The sequence below is a fragment of the Leptinotarsa decemlineata genome, unplaced genomic scaffold (assembly GCF_025532065.1).
Source record: "Leptinotarsa decemlineata unplaced genomic scaffold, Ldec_3_MD MMD2_P_RNA_scaffold_7, whole genome shotgun sequence".
In the NCBI taxonomy this organism is placed as follows: domain Eukaryota; kingdom Metazoa; phylum Arthropoda; class Insecta; order Coleoptera; family Chrysomelidae; genus Leptinotarsa; species Leptinotarsa decemlineata.
The window spans coordinates 3,753,262-3,773,899 of NW_027412534.1; the positions used below are offsets into that span (position 1 = coordinate 3,753,262).

A 20,638-nucleotide genomic window follows, 5' to 3' on the forward strand; every position below is an offset into this window, starting at 1 on the left:
CTTTCCCGGGCCGCTTGTAGTACAGGATCATGCAACACCTTTAACGCCAACCACTTTTGTTCTGGACGAATCGATTCCTAGACTGGTTTCGTCTAGATTCCAGATTTGTTTTGGACATTCAACTAACTGTAGGTCGGTTAAAGTTCTCTGCAAGAGTTTGAAATAGTTGTCTATTACGAATGGATCAGTAATTTTTTTTCTCGAGTATTCAACGGACTGAGGCTTTTTGATTGACAAGTTATGCCTCTTCTTGAAGTTTAAAAACCAGTCAGCGCTAGGAGTGTTATTTTTGAATGGCGTCTTCAGATTGTTGTTCGTAACATATTCAGACACCATAAGCAAAACTTCCTTTCTACACAGTCCAAATCCCCATTTTTCAAGGGTCTTTAGACCACCTGCCAAAATATTTTCGTGATGGAGTGGAATAACAGTTGGAAGTTTTGAAAGATGAAAGCAATGTCGGCAATGGAAAATTAGATCTACTCATTAAATTATTGGAATAGCAATTGACTAATTGAGTATTAAAAATATATATACCCATTTTTTTTAATGTTCGACAATAATTGGAAAATTCATACCAATTGAATAAGGTCGACCGGGGTAAGTGGATACGCTAATTTTATTAGCTCAATATTGATTTGTAATATCTTTGAACCTTTTACTCAAAACGACTTAAAACTTTATGTGGGTATTGATGGTTATATGTGCTATCACCTGGATATTCTACATACGTGAAATGAGAGCAGTTTTTTTTATCAAGAAAAAATATGTATCCATGTCTTGGTTTCCACTTTCCCCATGGAAAAGGGGTAAGTGGAAACTATACAAGGGGCAAGTGTAACACATACCGAAATTCCTGCATAGAAACCCATGTAATCACAAATGGGAAAGTGTAAACAAAGCTCTTCACTTTACGAAATAATACAATGAAAATTATTTTATTGCAATAAACGTAAAAGTACATTCTAACTTATTTTAAATTTTTTAAGATAAATTGTAAGAGTCAAAACGAACATTAAAGTTGATTCTTCCTCGTTTATCAATAACAGGTGACGGTGAATACTTGAAAATTTCTTCAGGGGTAATGACACTACTATCTTCAATATTTGGCCAATGGAATGATGAAGATAAACCAATTCTTCTGGCAAATTTGACATAGAGGCTGGGTTCCTTTTCCATAATCTGAGCAATAAAAAGCTTAACCGTTTTCTTAGTAGCAAGTTTTACTATAACCCAATCATCAACAGCTACTGTACCAAAATTTTTATTCATTTCGTCCATGAAATTATTTTCGTTCAAGGATTCTTCGAGTTCATCGGATACATCACTGGCATCATCCATGATCATTTCTTCTTCATCTTCGTCACTCTCGACGACAGGAACGGGTTTCTTCTTTTGTTTGAATTGTGGTTTTTGGGTACTTGTTTTTTCCAATTCTTTAGCTTCTAATATTTTGAGAGCTTCATCCGACGTTATAACTTCTGCTCCAGGGCAAACGCGCTTTCTTCCAGCTTTTACGTTAGGTCCTTGCTTGACTTGTTCCAACAACAGTGCCTCAAATGATTTTATTGGTGTAATTATAGGCTCGCCTTGCACTTCAAGATATATTTCCCCTGTAACGGATTCTTGTACAACAGATGTTGATGGTGAATTAATTTGTTCTGCATTATTTGATCTTGAAGGTAGAGTGATGTTTTCTCCACGGGATGTTGAAGGTTTAGGTGCAGATTTATCTCTCTCTCTCTCTCTGTCAATGATAACAGCCACCTTTGGTATGCTTCAGGTTCGAATTTGTCTTGAGAAATCACTCTATCAGAAAAGGGAAAAATTCCAGCTTTTTCAAAACCGTTTTTTATCACTTCAGGCTGCCAATCATGCTTGAGAAAACTGATTTTGGCAATTTTTTTCCATAATTTTGTCTCTGCCACTTTACTAGTTCTTCATCCCATTTAATTTTCATAGGTCTGAAGACACTAAAATCTAGTGGTTGTAACACGTGACTGGTGTGTGGTGGTAACTTAAGTATTGTGACATTTTCCTCTCTTGCTTTCAGCACCAGTGATAAACCTACATGCGTAGTTTGAAGGTGATTGACAATGTTTCGTGATGAATTTCACTAGTTCGGACTTCCATTGTCTATTATATAAAATGATTTGAAATCCCTGAAACAAGTAAAAAAGAATGATTAAAAAAAGAATAGTTGAAAATAACAATTATATTAAGCAACAATAAACCTGAAATGAAATGATAGTAAAATAACCTACAAGTAAAAATATAATAATTGAATAAATAAATAAAAATTAAAGGAATGCAAAAAAGAAAATAATAAAAATAAAAAAGTGTAGAGATTCCAAGTCACGTTAGTTCACGACGTTTCGATTGTTGGTATCTACAATCGTCTTCGGGTGATGACTGGACTGATTCCTCCGAGAGATGACTATTTTATAGGTCGTTGAAATACTTTCACTTTCTCTACTTTCCATTTTCCGCTTCACTGATTCCGTGAGAGATGACCAACTCCCGCCAAATCGGTCATCTCTCACGGAATCAGTGAAGCGGAAAATGGAAAGTAGAGAAAGTGAAAGTATTTCAACGACCTATAAAATAGTCATCTCTCGGAGGAATCAGTCCAGTCATCACCCGAAGACGATTGTAGATACCAACAATCGAAACGTCGTGAACTAACGTGACTTGGAATCTCTACACTTTTTTATTTTTATTATTTTCTTTTTTGCATTCCTTTAATTTTTATTTATTTATTCAATTATTATATTTTTACTTGTAGGTTATTTTACTATCATTTCATTTCAGGTTTATTGTTGCTTAATATAATTGTTATTTTCAACTATTCTTTTTTTAATCATTCTTTTTTACTTGTTTCAGGGATTTCAAATCATTTTATATAATAGACAATGGAAGTCCGAACTAGTGAAATTCTACATGCGTAGAATGGCCATCATATATAAGAACTACTGGCCGTTGAGGGTGAATATTGCGCAAGAATTTTCTTGTAAAAAAAATTATGAAGGTTTCCGCTTCCATCCAGCCGTTTTGAGTAGCACTGTAGGACATACCTTCAAATACAGCATCGGGTGACATCCACGAGTCCCATACATTTTTACCCTTAAACACTATTAATGGCGGTAGTTTCTCACCGGCAGCATTTGCAGCTAATAAGACTGTAATATTTTCTCTCCCAGGACCGCTAGTTGCTCGGTGAGTAGGTGTTCCTATCGGTCCAAGAACTTTAACACGGCTGGGATCTAAACAAAAACTAGTCTCGTCAAGGTTCCAAATCTCTGTTGGAGCAACATTTAGAGTAACTTCCTTCAGATGTTGATAGTATTCATCAATTATGAACGGATCTATACTCTTTTTTCTGGCCACTTCCACAGCTTGAGGGTTCTTCAGACTCAGCTTGTGACTTTTCCTAAATCGGACAAAGAAGTCATCACCAGGAACTCCGTCTTTAAAACGTGTGACTATATTGCTTTCTTTAACATATCGGCCTATAATCTCCAACATTTCTTTTTTTGAGAGACCGAAGCCCCATTTCGCCATAGTTTTCAAACAATCTGCAATTTTCTTTTCATCCTCAAGAGGAATTGTAGTGGGCCGACCGAACGATTTACTTTTTATGCCTCTTTGTCCCTTTACATGTTTAAACAGGGTTGCCTTCGGAATATTATATAATTTAGCGGCACGGTATATGGTTAGCACTCCTTGTTTTACATTGTCCACAGCATTTTGTAACTGCTCACGAGAATAGGATGGCGGTGCAGTTTTCCTAATGTACTTGCGAACCATATCTGTAATGAGAAAAAACCAACATTAATCGCTGATATTCTTATCTGGGGCAAGTGTAACTCATTGGGTTTCACTTGCCCCGGCATTAGTTTTTACCGGGGCAAGTGGAACCCAAACAAATTCTTGAGTCTTTTTTTTAAATGAGTCTGTTGGACGTAAAAATACCCTTAAACTACTTATTGACAAATGCATACCACGAAAATTTTCAAACGTTTCTAGAATTTCACTTAGTTAAGGTACTTACTGTAACAATTATATAAGCTCGTTATCGAGTGACATCTGCATCACAACCTACTGCAACCAATTTTATAACGGACTGTTGAGTTGCCGCTTCCGCCCGCATACAGCAGTCACATGTGATCGTTCGGCGATGTATTTACAGTGTTGCCGTTTTTTTTCGATTTACTTGAAGATAATTAATAGTCATAGGTTCCACTTACCCCAAATTATCACTTACCCCGGGTGACCTTATAGTAAATGAATGTTATCGATCTCTCCCACTTCACCCCTACCACAACCCCCACACAGTGGACAACTGATGGTGGGGTTGTAGAGAGGAAAGTGGGTGGAGCTTATCCTTTTAAAATGCGAGAGGAGGCCAGAGTACATCATTCACAACAGACCTCCCCCGCGAGTCGCCGTCAGGCGGCTCCGGTAAGTATATTACAGCGTGTACTAACCATACATTCTCTTTCAGCAAAAACGCGACTTCACTTTTCAACTCACATTCTCTCATCTTCACTGAGAAACGCCCGTCTGCCATAGCTCTAGCCGCCGTTAGTTTTGGGGGCCCCCATGCAAAAATTCAGTTAGGAATGCCGCGACAAACAAGAGCCAAATAATCAATTAAATACGTAGATAGATAGCCTAAAGGCTGGTTTCCAACCCAAAAGAGGTTATATTTCAATCTTGCTGAGGTGCCTAGCAGCTGGATTGAGGACCGTTTCCTTAAGAAACGGGGGTGGAAGGAAAGGGTCGCCAGGTCCAAACCTGCGGAAATGATTCCGTAAGAAGGGAGGGCACACGACCTGGGCACACAACCCGGGAGGGGCATGGGGAAGTACATCATTCGCTTGCAGTAGTCCTTCGAGTGAACTTACCTCCAGTGCCCAGTCGAGTCAACCTGCTTCCAGCAACAATTATTATCACTTGTCCAGTGGAATTTTTTTCAATTCAATGTAAGTTCATAATTTCAATAACTATATATATATATATATATATATATATATATATATATATATATATATATATATATATATTGTATTGACTTGTATTTTATTTTATTTTTTTCAGAATCATGTCTTTTTTACGAGCTGCCCTGATGGATGGAACCATTCTTACTGAAGCCCAAGAGAGGGAGGTCATGCGTAAGAAGGGGTTTATGGCTGGAACCCTGCTAACTGAAGCCCAACTAGATGAAGCTATGCGCAGGAGGGTAATTGTCCATCAGGTCGTGGTGATCCAGCCACCTAGGACCCAGATGGCAACGAAGTCTCCGACGACGACTTTCAACGAGTCCCTCTTCCGTGATTTCAATCCAGACCAGGAAGCGGAATCAATGATGGACCTATCCATCGAGGCGGTACCGACGTCTCAGAGTTTGGAAGGGTTGTTGGAGACGTTGAATCCAAACTTGGAGGAATCACTGCCAGATCTTCTGGAATTATCGGATGTGGAAGATGTGATGTTGGCACAGCTACCTGGTGTGTTATCCCAGATCGACTCCGAGGATGAGTTTGAAAACCCGAAGAAGCGGATACGGGCCAACAACAAGGTGGTGAAGTCTGAAGAGCGGAGTTCCAAGAAGACGAAACTACCATTCGCGAAGTCGAAGTCGAAGTCATCAATCAGGAGGAAGGACGATAAACGGAGAGTCTTCAGAAAAATATGTGAAAGGAACACGGCCATTAGAGCTTGGCCGGAAGCAACCCGTTCTTCGGAAGTATCAAAAGCTGGACCATCCTCCCTTGCAGCACCCGTCCACCAGGTGCAAGTGGTTGTAGATGTCCACCGGGAAGCTAGTCCGTCTCCTTTGCCACATCAGGATGGGAGATCAACCTCACCAGCCCTTCCTGAGGAAAACATTCCTTCGCCCACTCGAGAGGTCGCTGCGGAAGTTCCTCTGTCACAGAGCACATGTGAGGACCGGAAAGTTGTTGATTCTTTCTCATACATGCGATCTGTGATGGATGAATTGAGCAAGAAGCGACAGCGCCGAGGTGAGTGCGATTTCCGCCGCAGGGCCATGAGTGCAAAAATTGAAGGCATTCAGGCTCAGAAGCGGGAATTAGATAAGCGCAGCTGTCTCGCATTGAAGCGGATCTTCGCAAAAAAGATCAACTTGAAGGCGAGCTAGTGGCTTACATTGAGAAGTACGAGCCTGGGGTGTGGCGATGGAAGGACATAATTGCCGGCTTAACAAGGGATTTGTAAATATATGTATATATGTAGTGCATGTTGATTTTAACATATATTTAAGTTGTTTATAAAATATTTTTTGCATGTTAATTTTAAGGTTTTTTCATGATAAAATTAAATAAAAAATAATCAAGGAATTGAAAGGAGTGCATATATACTTTGGTTGTTGCACACAGAATACTGCGAGGTTGGGGCAGTATTTATTCCTTTAATCTAGTCATGTTCTAGCCATATTTAGCAAATAGAAATTAATCACAGAAATAGTACAATCTATGTAAGTATTTATTTGCAATATGAGTTAGTTCAAAATGAGATCACACAAAAAATTTTTCGACCCGCGAATTGAATTATTTCGCGACCGCGAATTGAAATTACCCGCGGATAAAGTCGCGGATCCGCGGCAGCGAATTCGCGAATCCGCTGAATAATTTCAACGGCGACCGCGAATTGATTCAATTCACGGGTCGAAAAATTTTTAAAGCGTAGCGGAGCGAAGCGGACCACACCTGTTTTTTCATTTTCATCCCTCATATTATGATTCATTTAACGGATACTTCTACCCCGTCCATCAACCCCTCCACTCTTCCCCCTTCTACAAATCATATATAAAAGGTTGCATTCTCAATAACTGATAAACTTGTTCACTCATCATGAATCGAGTAACTCCATTCGTGCAGGAAGCTGATTCCTCAAGTGAGCCTCATTTCGATTCTCCCGAGGGTTCGACCTATGGAGATATCCAAGTAAAAGATATCACTTCAACGTGTCCGGACGCTGATTTCGATGGGTATTCAGATACTCCCATTGATTTAAATGAGGAACGACGTTATTTAGAATATGAAGCTGATGAGTATGACCAATTTGATGACCCAATGGATCCAGATGCCGACTTTGGGGTGATGAACGAGTTTTTTCTGATAGTTCGGGTAGAATCACCTAGCCCCGACATTATGGAGCCGTATTTGGATGATCAAGTCGGAGAACAAAATCAATTTGATGACCACCCAGTAATCATTGAGATATCCGATTCTCCGGATCCGGACATAATCATTATAGATGACGATTAAAATGGTTCGGTTAGGATTATTTTTCTCGGAGTGCACAAAATCTGGTTGGTGCACACGGAATACTGCGTGGTTTGGGACAGTGTTCAACCTAACCCAATATTTTTTTTTGAAAACTTATTACCCATATCTATCACTTATAGCTGATAGAAAAAAATAGAGAAGTCCAATACAAATTCCAATATGAAGCGTGAAAGATTGCAATAAAAATATCAGAGACTTGCATTACCATAGTGGTTTATTTTATATTATCTCTTCATATTCAACGAATCATTGGAAGATATATTCGAAATCAACTAGTAACAGGTTGGATATCTAACCATACACTTTAGTTCGTCCACTATTTGTGTCAATATTTTTTTTTGAGAATGATTTGATTTTTTCCCATCAAAAGGTTTAGTGTTGAAACAAAAAAAAAAACAACAATAAAAAAATATAATATTTATTAAAACACATCATTGTGAGGGTACATGGTTACAAATTATGCAAGCATCCAATCGACGAAAGTTCGTCAGTGGCCTGTCACAAGCTTCGCAAAAAGTTTGCGTCATCCCCCTCATCGAAATAGTGTAGTGGATATCAATATGTTGATACTCACCCCATTATTATTTCGATGGGAATAAAACCTAAAACAGCACAAACATGTGGATGGTATCGTCAATGGTTCGTATACAAACATGGGAGTCCGTAACACAATATAAATCTAAATTATTTTCCATCGTATCACTGACATTCAACCAACTACTTCCTATAATGATGTTCCCATTGTCAGTCACCGGATCATCGTCGATACCCTCATCTACCATGACCACACCATCTTCTTCTACATCGATACCCTCATCTACCATGGCTACACCGTCTTCTCCTACGTCGATGTCATCTACGATGTCGATTATGTCGTCCCCTCCTTCGACGATATCATCCTCCCCCGATAATGCCATCCTCTTCTTAACGTCGATGGGAAGTTCATCCTCTTCTTCAATAATGTCGTTGGGGGAAGTTCATCCTCTTCATCAGAAAACCAATTATTTTCGTCTTCGAGAGACAATCTCATCAAAACTTCATTGATTTTTTTAGCGTTCATTTTTTTTTCGATAAGTTTCGTCAAAGCTACTACTAGCACTAGTGAATAGTAAGTGGAGTTTAGAGTTGCGACTCGATTTTTATACGTTTTTTTTCTTGTGGGGGTGGTAACCCCACCACTACACCACCCCTCCTCTTTTCACTCTATGTGTTTATAAATAGGAAGAGAGGTTCGTGAGAGTATATTTTGAATTCATCAGTTGGAATATTTCGACATCTAATAATGAATACTAATATGCCTATTCCGAAAGAGTGGGATTCAAAACCGAAAGTACGCGGTCATCCAATCAAAGTCGATCAAGTCATAATGTGTAATAATTGTCAAGGTTATTGGCCTGAAGCATATATTAATCCATGTACCGGTCTGTGTCGTAGATGTGTATTGAAAACTCCAACCCAAGTTCCGAGTCCAATTAAAGTTCCGAAGGCGACAAATAATTCAACTCCAGAAGTCTGCCCCCACCATCAGTGCTGCAAATGTTCCATAGGAATCGTGTGTGACAATATGGGAATTTATAGAAATATTTGTGTGAACTGTGCAACAAATTGTGAGTTACCACTTCACCTCGTTGTCTACGTTGTGATAACTATAAAGTAGATTTTCGGAACAATTTATGTACCGTATGCAGAAGTGGATTGATATTATGTGAAAATGTTGGTGATTTCCATCCCGATGAGAATATTCACTTCCGAAATTGTTGGTGTTTGAACAGTGAAGATCAGATGAAAAGACGAGAAATATATGGTAACGCTATTCGGACATATATTCCATTGATTATAGTGCCACCCATCACAGCTAATGTCAAAATTTAATACATGTAAAATTATATGTTGAATAAATGAATTGCTTCAATATTAGTCGTTTTTTTTCTTTTTTTTTCTTTTTTTATTCATTTTATAAAACTTTTTATTCGGTGAGAATGGAATTAATAAAAATTCAATTTCATTATATTGTCTTTATTTTTCCATTTACTACAATAATATTTCAATTGAACTAATGAACTTTCATCGATCCAAGAGTTATGATCTCCAGAGAATCCCAACCACTTCACAAATAGGCGACGTCCTTTCCTTTTCAAAACTCGCTCAACCAAATATGTATTGGGATCTCTCGCTTTATTCAACTCCATTTTATAGAAGCAACCTTTGATCGGGTCTCCATTTACGTCTTCTAGCTCATAAGTTATAGGCTCTGTACTATTAATTTTCACAACTTTAAAAAGTTCAGTAGTAAAATTTGCTGTATAACCTTTGGCGAATGCATTTTTAAACTTACTGATTCGCACCATGTCGCCAATTTTGAATCGAATCTTTTCACATTTGCCACACTGCCTCTCGAATTTGGCATAAACGGGCAATTTTGTGGATGGTTTTGCTTCTGCGATGAACTTTATGGTTATATTGATTGGTAATTTTTGGAAGAATATTCAACTAATTGTAATGACCTTGAAGTGAAAATTGTTTATAAAGCCAACTTTTCAACGTCCTGATAACTCATTCCGCAATTGCAGCTTTTTTTGTGCTGAATGTTGAGTAATGATTGATATGGTGAATTGTAAAACTCAGTACCGTGATCAGATTGTAAGTTTATCGGCACATGATTTGCATCTTTCAATACAGTCGACATTGCTGCAGTAACTGAATCAGCAGTTTTATTTTTCAACGGTCTTGACCATACATACTTTGAATAACAGTTGATTATTATGAGGATGTTAGTAACCATTATTTTCTTCAGCATATGGTTGCATTTCCATCAAATCCATCTGCCACAAGTCCGAAAATCCCTTTATTATTGTCTTTCGGCGGGGAAAATTTCGACGCGCCGGCTTATGTATTTCTTTCACAACCTGCCATTTTGCATTACTCATATTACTACTCTGAGACTTCTTCAAAATGATAAAATTGAGGTTTCAGTTCTCTACTGTTCAGCTGCAGGTGTAACGACTGACTGTTCAACTTCAATAACTCACTCAGTAAATGTATCAACCAACTCAGCTATAACGCCAATCCACTTTTCCATATTACTCAATTGATTAGCTAATGTAGAAATAATGAGTGCATTTTTGTCAATGATGATTTGCACATCATTATGTTTTGAATCAATATCTTTTCTGACGAACGTTGTAGTAATTCCAATGTGAAATGATGGTCCTACAAGAAAAAATTTCTGTTATTGTAAAGTGAATTATGTGAATGTAGTCACACATAATGATATGGATAGACCATAGAAAAAGCGACGATTACCCCACTGCTGCCAGCAATAAAAAGACACGAATCATCGAAAATTCATCAGCCATGTCACGTACGTTTTCATTGTCGGGATACTCTAGCGAGTTGAGTGCCAGCTTCTACCCACCCATCGAATTGGATACCAACAGTAATTATGGTCTGGGTTTACACGGTTTCTACTCGTACAATTCCATATTTAATGTAGGTGCTAAGAATAATGTTATCGGCTATTCGCAGACAATTAACTCACCCCCCACTATTATAAAAATTCCAGCTGGGGCATATGAAATTGATGAAATTAATAAGATGATTCAAAGATTCATCAAATCCAAAGAAGTGCAGCTAGAAAATAGAATTGAAGAAAATATCAACAAAGTATTTCACCTACATGCAAACAACAACACTCTGAAATGCGAAATGTGGTCGAAATATTACATCAATCTCAAACATGAAAATAGCATTGCTGAACTTCTAGGGTTCGATTACAATGTTTTCAGCTGTGGTGAAATACATGAATCAACATTTCTCGTGAATATTAATAAGGTGAGGATTATTCGCGTGGATTGTAATGTCACAGCTGGAGCATATTTAAATGGCGGTGAAATTCATAGCATCTTCGAATTTGATATTGATGTAGAGCCCGGTTACAAACTCACCAAGGAGCCACAAAATATTATTTATATGCCAATCCAACCTGGCGGTCGTCAATACCTAGAAAATATCACTACTCATATTGGATGATGATGGTTATCTGATCAATTTCAATTGTGAAAAAATAATAGTCAAATTGGAATTGATAAAGCTATAATAATCATCATTTCTCATATATTCACTCACAACATCGACAACAGTCATTAGTGTATCATGAAAAAATGGGTAAAGGAAGTATCGATAAGTTTGGTCGCAGAAGTAAGGATGTTTCAAATACTGTTTTGCGAGGACAACCTGGAGTTGGCTTCAAATTGATTTCCGATGGAAACTTCGATATGGAAAATAAACGTTTGAAAAATATAGGGGAGCCTGAAGAGAGTATGGATTGCGTTAATCGTGGATATGTTGCTTTTTACATTTCAAAGATGAGAGGATAATTAGATTTTGATATTGATAAAATTAATCTGAGATTAGATGGAGTAGTGAAACATTCCACATCAGTCAGAGAACATGATCTCATTACGCTTGGACTAAAATTAGTAGAATTTGTAAAAAAGTGTGAGTATATGGAAAAGGATATTAAATCGATGCAATCTGATCTGGACAAAAAACCCTCGATAAGCATTCAAACAATTGAACAAAAACGATAGTGACCGATGATCAATTTCGTTTGTGAAAAAAAATCAGTATAAAGCTGGAGCTGATGAAATTGTATCTCAGTATTCATTACTTCCTAACGCTAAGCAGATAATAATCATTATTGAAGATATAAAGTCCGCGATTATTGTTTCTGAAAAAATGGGGTTGTGCTTCAACAGCCAGCGATTGCAGCAGAGACATCAGTTTAATCAGCATAATGCATTTGGTCGAGACTATGATCATGTACATTTAAAGAAGAGGAAATCTAAAAGTCGATTCATTCCACGTATGTCTGTCAAACGGTCAAGATATAGAATTAGTGCTAGTAGTCTGAACTTTCTCAAATCCATTGGCTTGAAGGTGCGATATAAAAAATAGTTACAACATGGTGACAATCACCACAAGTGATAAATTGGAGGTGTTCAAGGAGCCCATGTTCGACCATTCCCTCATCAGCCTTCATGAGCCGTATGGTTCACCATATTACAAAAATTCAGATGAAATACGAATTCCAATCAATTTTCAAGATCTCATACTCGATATTGCAGATAGTTACATTTATATCGAGGGGAAGTTCACACCATCTGATGCCACAAAGCGGTGGTACCTATCCAATAATGCCCTCGCCTTTCTCTTCGACGAAATTCGCTATGAAATGGGTGGTGAGCAAGTGGTTGTTGTTCGAAAACCCGGCATAACTACTACAATGAAACCGATGATATCATTCGGACTAACATGCAAATTCGCTACTACCGATAGGATGGGGTCTCGATGTGAATAAACAAGATATATTTGATTCCGTCAGCAAAGTATTTAGTGGTAAATTACCCTTGAAGTATCTCATGGGTTTTGCTGAAGATTACTATTTGGGGATAATGAATGTGAAGACAGAAACTGAAACTATTGAATCGCATCAATAAAAATGGTAATAATGCTGAAGTGAAGGTGGCTTATCGTATGTGGGACCTTTATGAATTACCCACACTTCGTGATACATCCTCGGATATATGGGCTGTGAAGACAACCAACAGTCTCGAAAGACCTCGATACATCATCATCGGCTTTCAAAACACCGACCAATACGAAAATATGTCAAAAGTACGAAATTCAGATATGTGAATATTAATAATATCCAACTATCTCTGAAAAATACCCATGTGAGCGTTGGAATCTGGATTTCGACAAGAAGTTAGACTCGTCACCCTATTATGCATATGAAAACTTCCAACGCAGCTACTATGATAGAGCTATGAGTGAACCGATTATGGATATTGGTAGCTTTCGCAACAACCCACTATTCATCATCGACTGGCCCATCAACCCGAAGCTATGAAGTCATCCACTGTTGACATCGAAATAAAATTCGAAACACGCTAGGTGAAGTTTCCAACAAACACCAAAATATATGCACTCATCCCCCACGATGATGTTTTATCATATAATGCTCTTAATGGCTCTGTTCAGGATTGATTGTAATAAGATTGATGCTATGTAATACGCTATGAAATATTCGATATTGTTGAATAATAGAACACTCAATAATTATTTTGTCTTTTATTCATCAAATAATTATACACAAACAAATATGGATCGAAACATTATTTTATTCATAATATATACAACAGATTTCAAATATTTACACCATCATTTAATGCTTCTTCCAGTTGTGGGTTGGGACTCTGTGATTCCAATTGATATTTCTCTATGATATTTTGTGGTAGGTAGGTGCATATGTCATGAAGGAAATGTTTCAAGTCTGCTTCAATTATTAACTCACAGAACTCGCCCAAATTTCTACTTCCATATGAATATTTATGACACAATGCCAAACCGAGTTCATACTTCTCACTAAGCTCCAAAAGTTTTCGCACCTCTTCAGCATCGTAACATACACTCAAATCATAATTTGATGAATGTAGAGCATCAAAACTCAGATCAGCCATCTCCCAAGCCATTTTTCTTATGGCGGAATCCAAATCCACTGCTTCCGGCCACTCTTGGGCTGAATATTGCATCCACATATTTATAGAATGGTGAGTTCTGAAAATACATAAATGGCATTCATTAGTTTGCAAATAATTTTAAAAAAATACTCACTTGAAATCTGACTATGTCTATGAAGTGACCAAGTTGATACATATTTTATATTAATCTACCATATTTTCACTATTTGCAAAAAAAAATGTAGTAATACTTTCAAAACTCTCAATCTAGAACATTGACTTTCATCAATGATCTGGTTTTAGCACCAGGATAATCCTGTGAACTTTGACCTATATAAGTGTGAATTTGGCTTTGGATGAATTCACTGTGACACGTTTTGGAAGCCATGCTTTAACCTTTCAATCCCGATTTTTTAAAATTTGAAGTAAAAATATGGAATTTGGTATATCATATCTTAATTTTTTTTAATGATTTTTAGTTTTTGTAAATAAATCCTATCTTTACCCAATTTTGAGATTTGATATGTACACTGTAGTGTACACTGGGACTCAACGGAAGCATAACCACCAAAGCAAAATAATATTAATATTCATGATTTCTTTAAATGAAGGGTTCAGGGGAAGAACTTGATAACAGCCTTTGCGTACATTTTTCAGGAGAGCAAAAAACAAGTTTGGAGACTCGTATTTTGTCAAATGTTTGTTGTAGTTTGCAAAATAAATGTTTAACTATCTATATACTTAATTTTAAACGTGTATACTCATTTTCAACCATTTAATTTTATAAAAACTTACCTTTTTACGCGAAAACTCAATATAAGTCAAATTTGTTATAGAATGAACTTGATATCTCCCGGAGTTATCAAGTTATTCCCCTGAAAACTGAGAGATTATTAAATAATGAGGATTTTGAATTACGCACCAAAATAAAGTTTAAAACCTTTATTTATTGCTTATAAACATGAATAAATTGAATCAAATGAATAAAATGATAAAATTGACAAATTTCACAAGTTTAAAATGTGTCTTTGAAGTAATAAAATCGTTTCCAGCAGTTCCATGGTAATGTTTTGTTGTTACTGTTTCTATGTGTGTGACAACTGGGAAAAGTAAACTGCAGCTTCTGGTCGACAAAACTCTTTTAAATGTTGAATATCTTCATACTTCGCTTTATCAATAGGAATAAGACCTGAAAACCACATTAAATTTGTAGGCCTAATAGTTGAAATTAATATGCAATAATACACATTATAAGATTTATAATTTTTGTGTAGTGACTTCAAGAAAGAAACTACAAAAAAGTCCAAAACTAAAAGTAGGTTTAGTGTCAAGTAGGGGGGAAAATTTAACAAGGGCTAGGTTTAGTCTGGATAGGCTTGGATAACTAAGTGGAGTTGAGCTTAGTTTAAAATAGAGGTAAAATCACCTACCTCCATAAACAGGATCGGGCAAATGAAACTCCCCGTTTGAAAGATTTCCTCTCTGCCATTCCGTAAATCTTCTTTTCACTTCTTCAGGAGGCAGATTTTTTTCTTTATTCTTTTTCAGTTTAGGCAAAACTGGGGTTTCATACCAGGGGCCATTGAATTTTTGGCGGTTTCTTATTAAAGCAGGGTGTTCTTTCAAAACTTCAAATTCCCTTATTTCTCTTGATTTGCATGGTAGCTTTTTTGACTTGTACTTCTCATCTAAAAACGACGACCAATCTTTTACCATTTCCTGGTCTACTTCTACAACAGTAAATGGAGATGGCTTACATCTTGCGTTTTGAAAAACAGTTACCCAATCTTGGGGAGTTTCAGCATGGGCAGTGTGTTTCACCAAAGCAGTGTTCTTATCACACTCTAAATACGAGTGCCCTCGGATAGGGAATGTCATTTTGATGTAATCTAATCTATTTTCCACATGAACTACATGATGCATAAGTCGGAGTATAGTTTTATTTTTGTTTTGCCCCGCGCATGAGTCAGAGAATATTTGTAGATGTCTGACTTTCTTGTCTAAGTGATTGTAGATAAAGTCATGGAAAAATGATGCTACCTCATCACTCCCTTTACTTGCGATTGTTTGGGGATATATATAAAATAGGCTCCTACTATCAGACATGACATGAATGTTAAAAGCATAAACAGACAACTGTCTTTTGTAATATACGTCATTAGTAGCAATGTTTGGGCAGGGATAATTCTTCGCATAGTCCATACAAATTGCCTCCTTATGAGGGGATTTTCTGCTTGCTTTTCTTGCTGCTTTTTTTCTATCATAGAAAACCTGAGCATTAGTTAAATGAACTTCATGTTCAATATCCATTTTATGAATATCTCTGGATAGGTTTTGTTTTTTTTCTTCATCCTTTTCTTCGGCAAACTGTTTTTCGAGGAATTTTTTCTGTACAGCATATTTATCACATGAACTACATGTATCGGTTCTAGGATATCCGAACGAAATGTTGAATTCTTTATTAAATATTGTACGATATGACTCTAAACTACATCTAATATTAGGATGACAATCTTGAAAGAGTTTAAACATTTTGGACACATTTAAATCATCTGGCAGATATGTTTTTTTGGAATCCTTTTGACTATAGTGGCTTTCACGGCCTTTGAAAGATTTTATGTGGCTGCGTATAGCGTCAAGAGTCTCATCTGAAAGTTTGTGTGGCCTATTTTCATGTTTACCTTTATTATACTTAGGTGGAGTTCCTGTTTTCTTCATTTGATTCAGAATATAGTCAATCTTGCCTCGAGAAATTCCATGTATGGATATGAATGCGTTTTTACACACTTTAAATTCTTGAGCAGTGTTATTTCTCATTACTCGTACTGCATAACAGTAAGTAGCGTCTTTAAATTTGGCATCTAACTCATTTTTCATCCGGTGACGCTGAACAGGTAAAATCGTCACTAATCCTGTCAAATAGAGATTCACTTCATCATGACTTTTTAGGGAGTTAATATGTCGTAAAACTTCGGCCCTTTCACGTTCAGTAATAGCTTCAAAACATTTGTCTTTACATTTACAAGGTTCACCTGCCTCTCTGCTCTGTAAATTAATCTTTTTACTAACCTCCTTTAATCGCCCGTGTTTAGGCCTCTTCCTTGCTGACGGTGGTTTGCACTCGATCTCTTCTTCTGAGGACGCACTTTCCATTGTAGGCTTAAACTATAAACTTAACTTTGGCCTAATTAGACACTAGTTAATGTTAATAAAACTGAAATGACACAACACTAACTTAATAACAGCAAAACATAACCTTCTGTCGTTATGAGTATAAACAACAATACACTACTGCTGGTGGCCAACGCATGAACTATGGAGTTATCAAGTTATTTCCCTGAGCGACTGGCACTTATCAAGTTATTCCCCTGGAACTGATTATTTTGTTCGTAAATATCTCTGGAGTTCTCATGTTGTTCCCCACAGTATTTTGTCATCTTGTAGAACTCAATTCTACCAACCTAAATCACTTATAAACTGAAAATTGAAAAAAAATTGGAGTTATCATGTTCTTCCCCTGAACCCTTCAAATATTCTCATAAAAAAATTGTATCTACTTATTGAGTTTTTATTTTCTTGTATGATATAACAAAAAACAATTTTGTTTTTTTGTAATACCTAAGTGTACCTGACATTTTTGGCACAAATTATGAGTTCTGCTCGAGTTCCCTGCATTATCTCGAAACAAAATATTCGAATCTATTATTTGCAGTACCCTATGATTCTAGCAATCTAAAGGCGCCGCGGGGGGGTACAACTGGCCACCACGATGACACTAGGCCGGACCAGAGGGTTCCCTACGCTCCCTAACCACCTAGCCGACACACTGTCCCGATTTGACCTACCTATATCCCTAGCTTGAGGGAAGAGAACAGCCTCCGGAGGCACACGGTCGCTTTAAAGCCCCCAGATACCAGGGCAATGGGACAGCCCACGTAGACTGTCCCTTAGATATGCTGGGTCGGCGTACCCTCCGATGTATTCGAGCCTGGGTAGGTCGAATACGTCCAAGAAGGCCGGCTAGTGGGTCCCTCGGTGCGGCGTGACGCCGGAAGTGACGAAGTACGAATTCTTAAATAAGCCCTGAAAAGGGCAATGCTTAGAACTAAAAAGTTCTGTTTGCAGCAGCTGGTCTTGAAAAAGACCGCTCGGCTTTGTATTCTGGTTTGTTGTTGTATCCTGACCTTGATAAAGGCCAATATGCTCCACAGCGACGTCGATAACGAATTCAAATTGGGAAGTAAATTTTTGTCTAGTTCTTATATTTCTGGTATGGCATATTTTATTCCACTTCGTTCCATCTTTTGAATTATATTGTAGATGACTGCGCCCACCAACACTGGGTTGAATGAGTAATTGTTCTTCTATCTCCTGTTCGCTATGAGATTCATGATCACTGAAATTTTCATGCTGTGGGTCCGCGACTGAGTCTTCGGAGTCTGAGAAATGTTCCAGATCAGATGGAACTTCTTCAAACAACCGAGTCAATTTCTCAATTTCTTTTTCGTCCATTATTCTGTAAGAAATATAGATTTTTTTCAATGAAATTGAAGCCTTGAATCCAAAAATAGGGATGAAATTATTTCAGATATATAGAAAAAATACTTACAAAAAGGAACGCGTTGGGTCTGCAAGACCGAAATCTGCTCTAAAATCGTTGTTATCTAATACACTGCGTTAAAACTACTGTAGTACATGCACCGTGGGCTAACTCGAAGGTACTGAGGCTCGTAGCACGATACGCGCTTTTATGTCAAAATGACGCAAGCAATTATTGCTTGGGCCTGATAGACCCGACGCATCCAGGCTCCGCCGTGCAGCTTAAATGTACAAAGGATACCTTAACTACTCTATTGCTAAGCGACAATCTACAAGTCCGCATCTAGGTGGTCTTGCCCTTCGCGCGGAGGAGGTGCGAGTCGCAGATCGTCCACGAGGATGACCCGATCCACACCCCCTTTATTTACAACGTACGTATTAGGTCCGAGCTGTCTTACCACGCGGCAGGGTGTCTTGCCTTCATTTTCTGTTAATATGTTATTGTGGACTAAATTGGAAATGAATTTGTTGGCTTTTTGCTGAATTGTATTGGAAGAGTCCTTACGGATTACTTTATAATAATTCATATCTTTGAGAATATCATTTGCTAGAGAATCATTTTGAGAAGTTGACATAATGGTAGTGACATTCATTTTATCAGAGTTGATGACTTTGATATTGGGATTTTGTTTGAGAAATTTCTTCGTTTTGTTGAACGTTACATTAAGGTGATTGTTAAAATTGTTATCATTGTGAAGAAAATCAGTAACTAGGTTGCAAGATTTGGAAAGAATTAAATTTTTATTTTGAATTTTTGATTTATCAACTATGTAATAAATATCTGCTAAAAGATGTGGGACGTTTATGTCTTTAAGACACGGTTATATACTAAACCTGGGGCCAATAGCCAAAAAATCCTTAATATCCTGTGGAATCTCAATGTCAGTCAAATTTTTAATCCAATTCGGTTGTGAGATAATTTCTTTAGAATGAGTTAAAATTAAATTTTGAAATTTTCTTTGATTCTGTTTCTTCACTTTGAAGAATCTTCGACTGTAATTGATGCTCAGTTTCCTATAAAACTCTGTAATAATGGAGGTAGGTAATATCGTAACAAGCTTTGATTTAATGTCAGTCAAAGTTTTTTCAAAGGAAAGAATAGTATTAGGCGTGATTTTAATTTCCAAATTTAAAATGCTATTCCTTAACCTGAGATTGAAGTTCAAGGTTCTTCGGAGTAATGTTCCTGTTGCCGTGTTGGTCAAATTTTCTACATTGTGAACTCCTGATGTGATATGAGGGAGAACTATGTTGTTCTTGCAACATCTTAGAGGAAATTTATTCGGTTACGTAAATTTGCTAACTTGATGTTGATATTTGCCACGTCTTTAAGGTTTTTCGTAGTATAACCATAGGTAACATTGATATCTTGATAAAAACCGCTATCTATAACTAGAAGGCAGGGTTAGCTCGACTAGCTAAGTTCAGGAATAACGTAGGGAATGAATCGGGTATAGCAGTCAGAGGCAGAAAGATTGTAAAACTCTTTTTTCTGTTAAAGCTTCCGAGGCGTTTATTGTCTCTTCATCGGGAACTCTACAATAATTATTGAATAAACAAAGGGTATGGACAACATGTTCATACTTACGAAAGCGAGGTTAAAATGAGGTTAACCCTTCGGTACCCGCACATGTTTTTGGAACACGGATACCCGCACTGTATCTCTCAGATCGTATTACACTTCAAAACAAAAATGAACCTAAAAATTAAACTTTTTATTATAATTAAATAAAAATGCAAAATTCACATTATTTAAATGATTCGGAGCAATTATTGCACACCATGAGTGAGTGTTCTATGCATAAGAATTTTTTACATTTCACACAAGAATATCTTGTAAGTCTTCTCTTTTTACAGTCTCCACAGCTGCTTCGCTTATTGTTCCTGTCGGCAATTAATTCGACGGTTTCTTCAATCTGTAGTAATTCTTTAATTCTGTCTCGAATTTGTCTTGGCACATTAACATTTGCAGCACGTATACATAAATGTTCCTCTACGAGCTGAAAAGGCAATTTTTCTAAGAACAATCTGCGTCGTAGATAGTGAGCTTCGTCAACGTTCCCTTCATATAAAACTTGACTATTAATGCCAGCTACATTGAGCAAAGAATAAAAAATGACCATAGGCCACCGTTTTGTATTTCTTGCGCAATTATACGAGGTACATAACCGATCTACTACGTCCACGCCACTTTTGGTTTGATTG

At 37.1% G+C, this 20,638-nt stretch overlaps 2 protein-coding genes across 2 annotated transcripts; one reads left to right on the plus strand and one right to left on the minus strand.

Annotated features, from left to right (window-relative positions):
• The first annotated feature begins 4,400 nt into the window (after positions 1-4,400).
• Positions 4,401-7,296, plus strand: LOC141480303 (uncharacterized). The gene is made up of 2 exons (XM_074170215.1): positions 4,401-4,985; positions 5,101-7,296. Exon 2 carries the CDS (start codon positions 5,105-5,107, stop codon positions 6,161-6,163), a length of 1,059 nt encoding a protein of 352 aa, XP_074026316.1. The 5' UTR covers positions 4,401-4,985; positions 5,101-5,104; the 3' UTR covers positions 6,164-7,296.
• A 6,057-nt stretch (positions 7,297-13,353) lies between these two features.
• LOC111516278 (uncharacterized) lies at positions 13,354-20,028 on the minus strand. Its single transcript, XM_023172452.2, has 2 exons — positions 15,265-20,028; positions 13,354-15,023 (listed from the first exon to the last, which is right to left on the minus strand). Exons 1-2 carry the CDS (start codon positions 16,985-16,987, stop codon positions 14,920-14,922), a joined length of 1,827 nt encoding a protein of 608 aa, XP_023028220.2. The 5' UTR covers positions 16,988-20,028; the 3' UTR covers positions 13,354-14,919.
• Between the last annotated feature and the right edge of the window lie 610 nt (positions 20,029-20,638).

Coding starts and splice junctions, on each gene's coding strand:
- LOC111516278 (XM_023172452.2), bottom strand. CDS start 16,987: ATGGAAAGTGCGTCCTCAGAAGAAGAGATCGAGTGCAAACCACCGTCA. Junction 15,024..15,264: donor GCCCGATCCTGTTTATGGAG/GTAGGTGATTTT, acceptor TGTGGTTTTCAG/GTCTTATTCCTATTGATAAA.
- LOC141480303 (XM_074170215.1), top strand. CDS start 5,105: ATGTCTTTTTTACGAGCTGCCCTGATGGATGGAACCATTCTTACTGAA.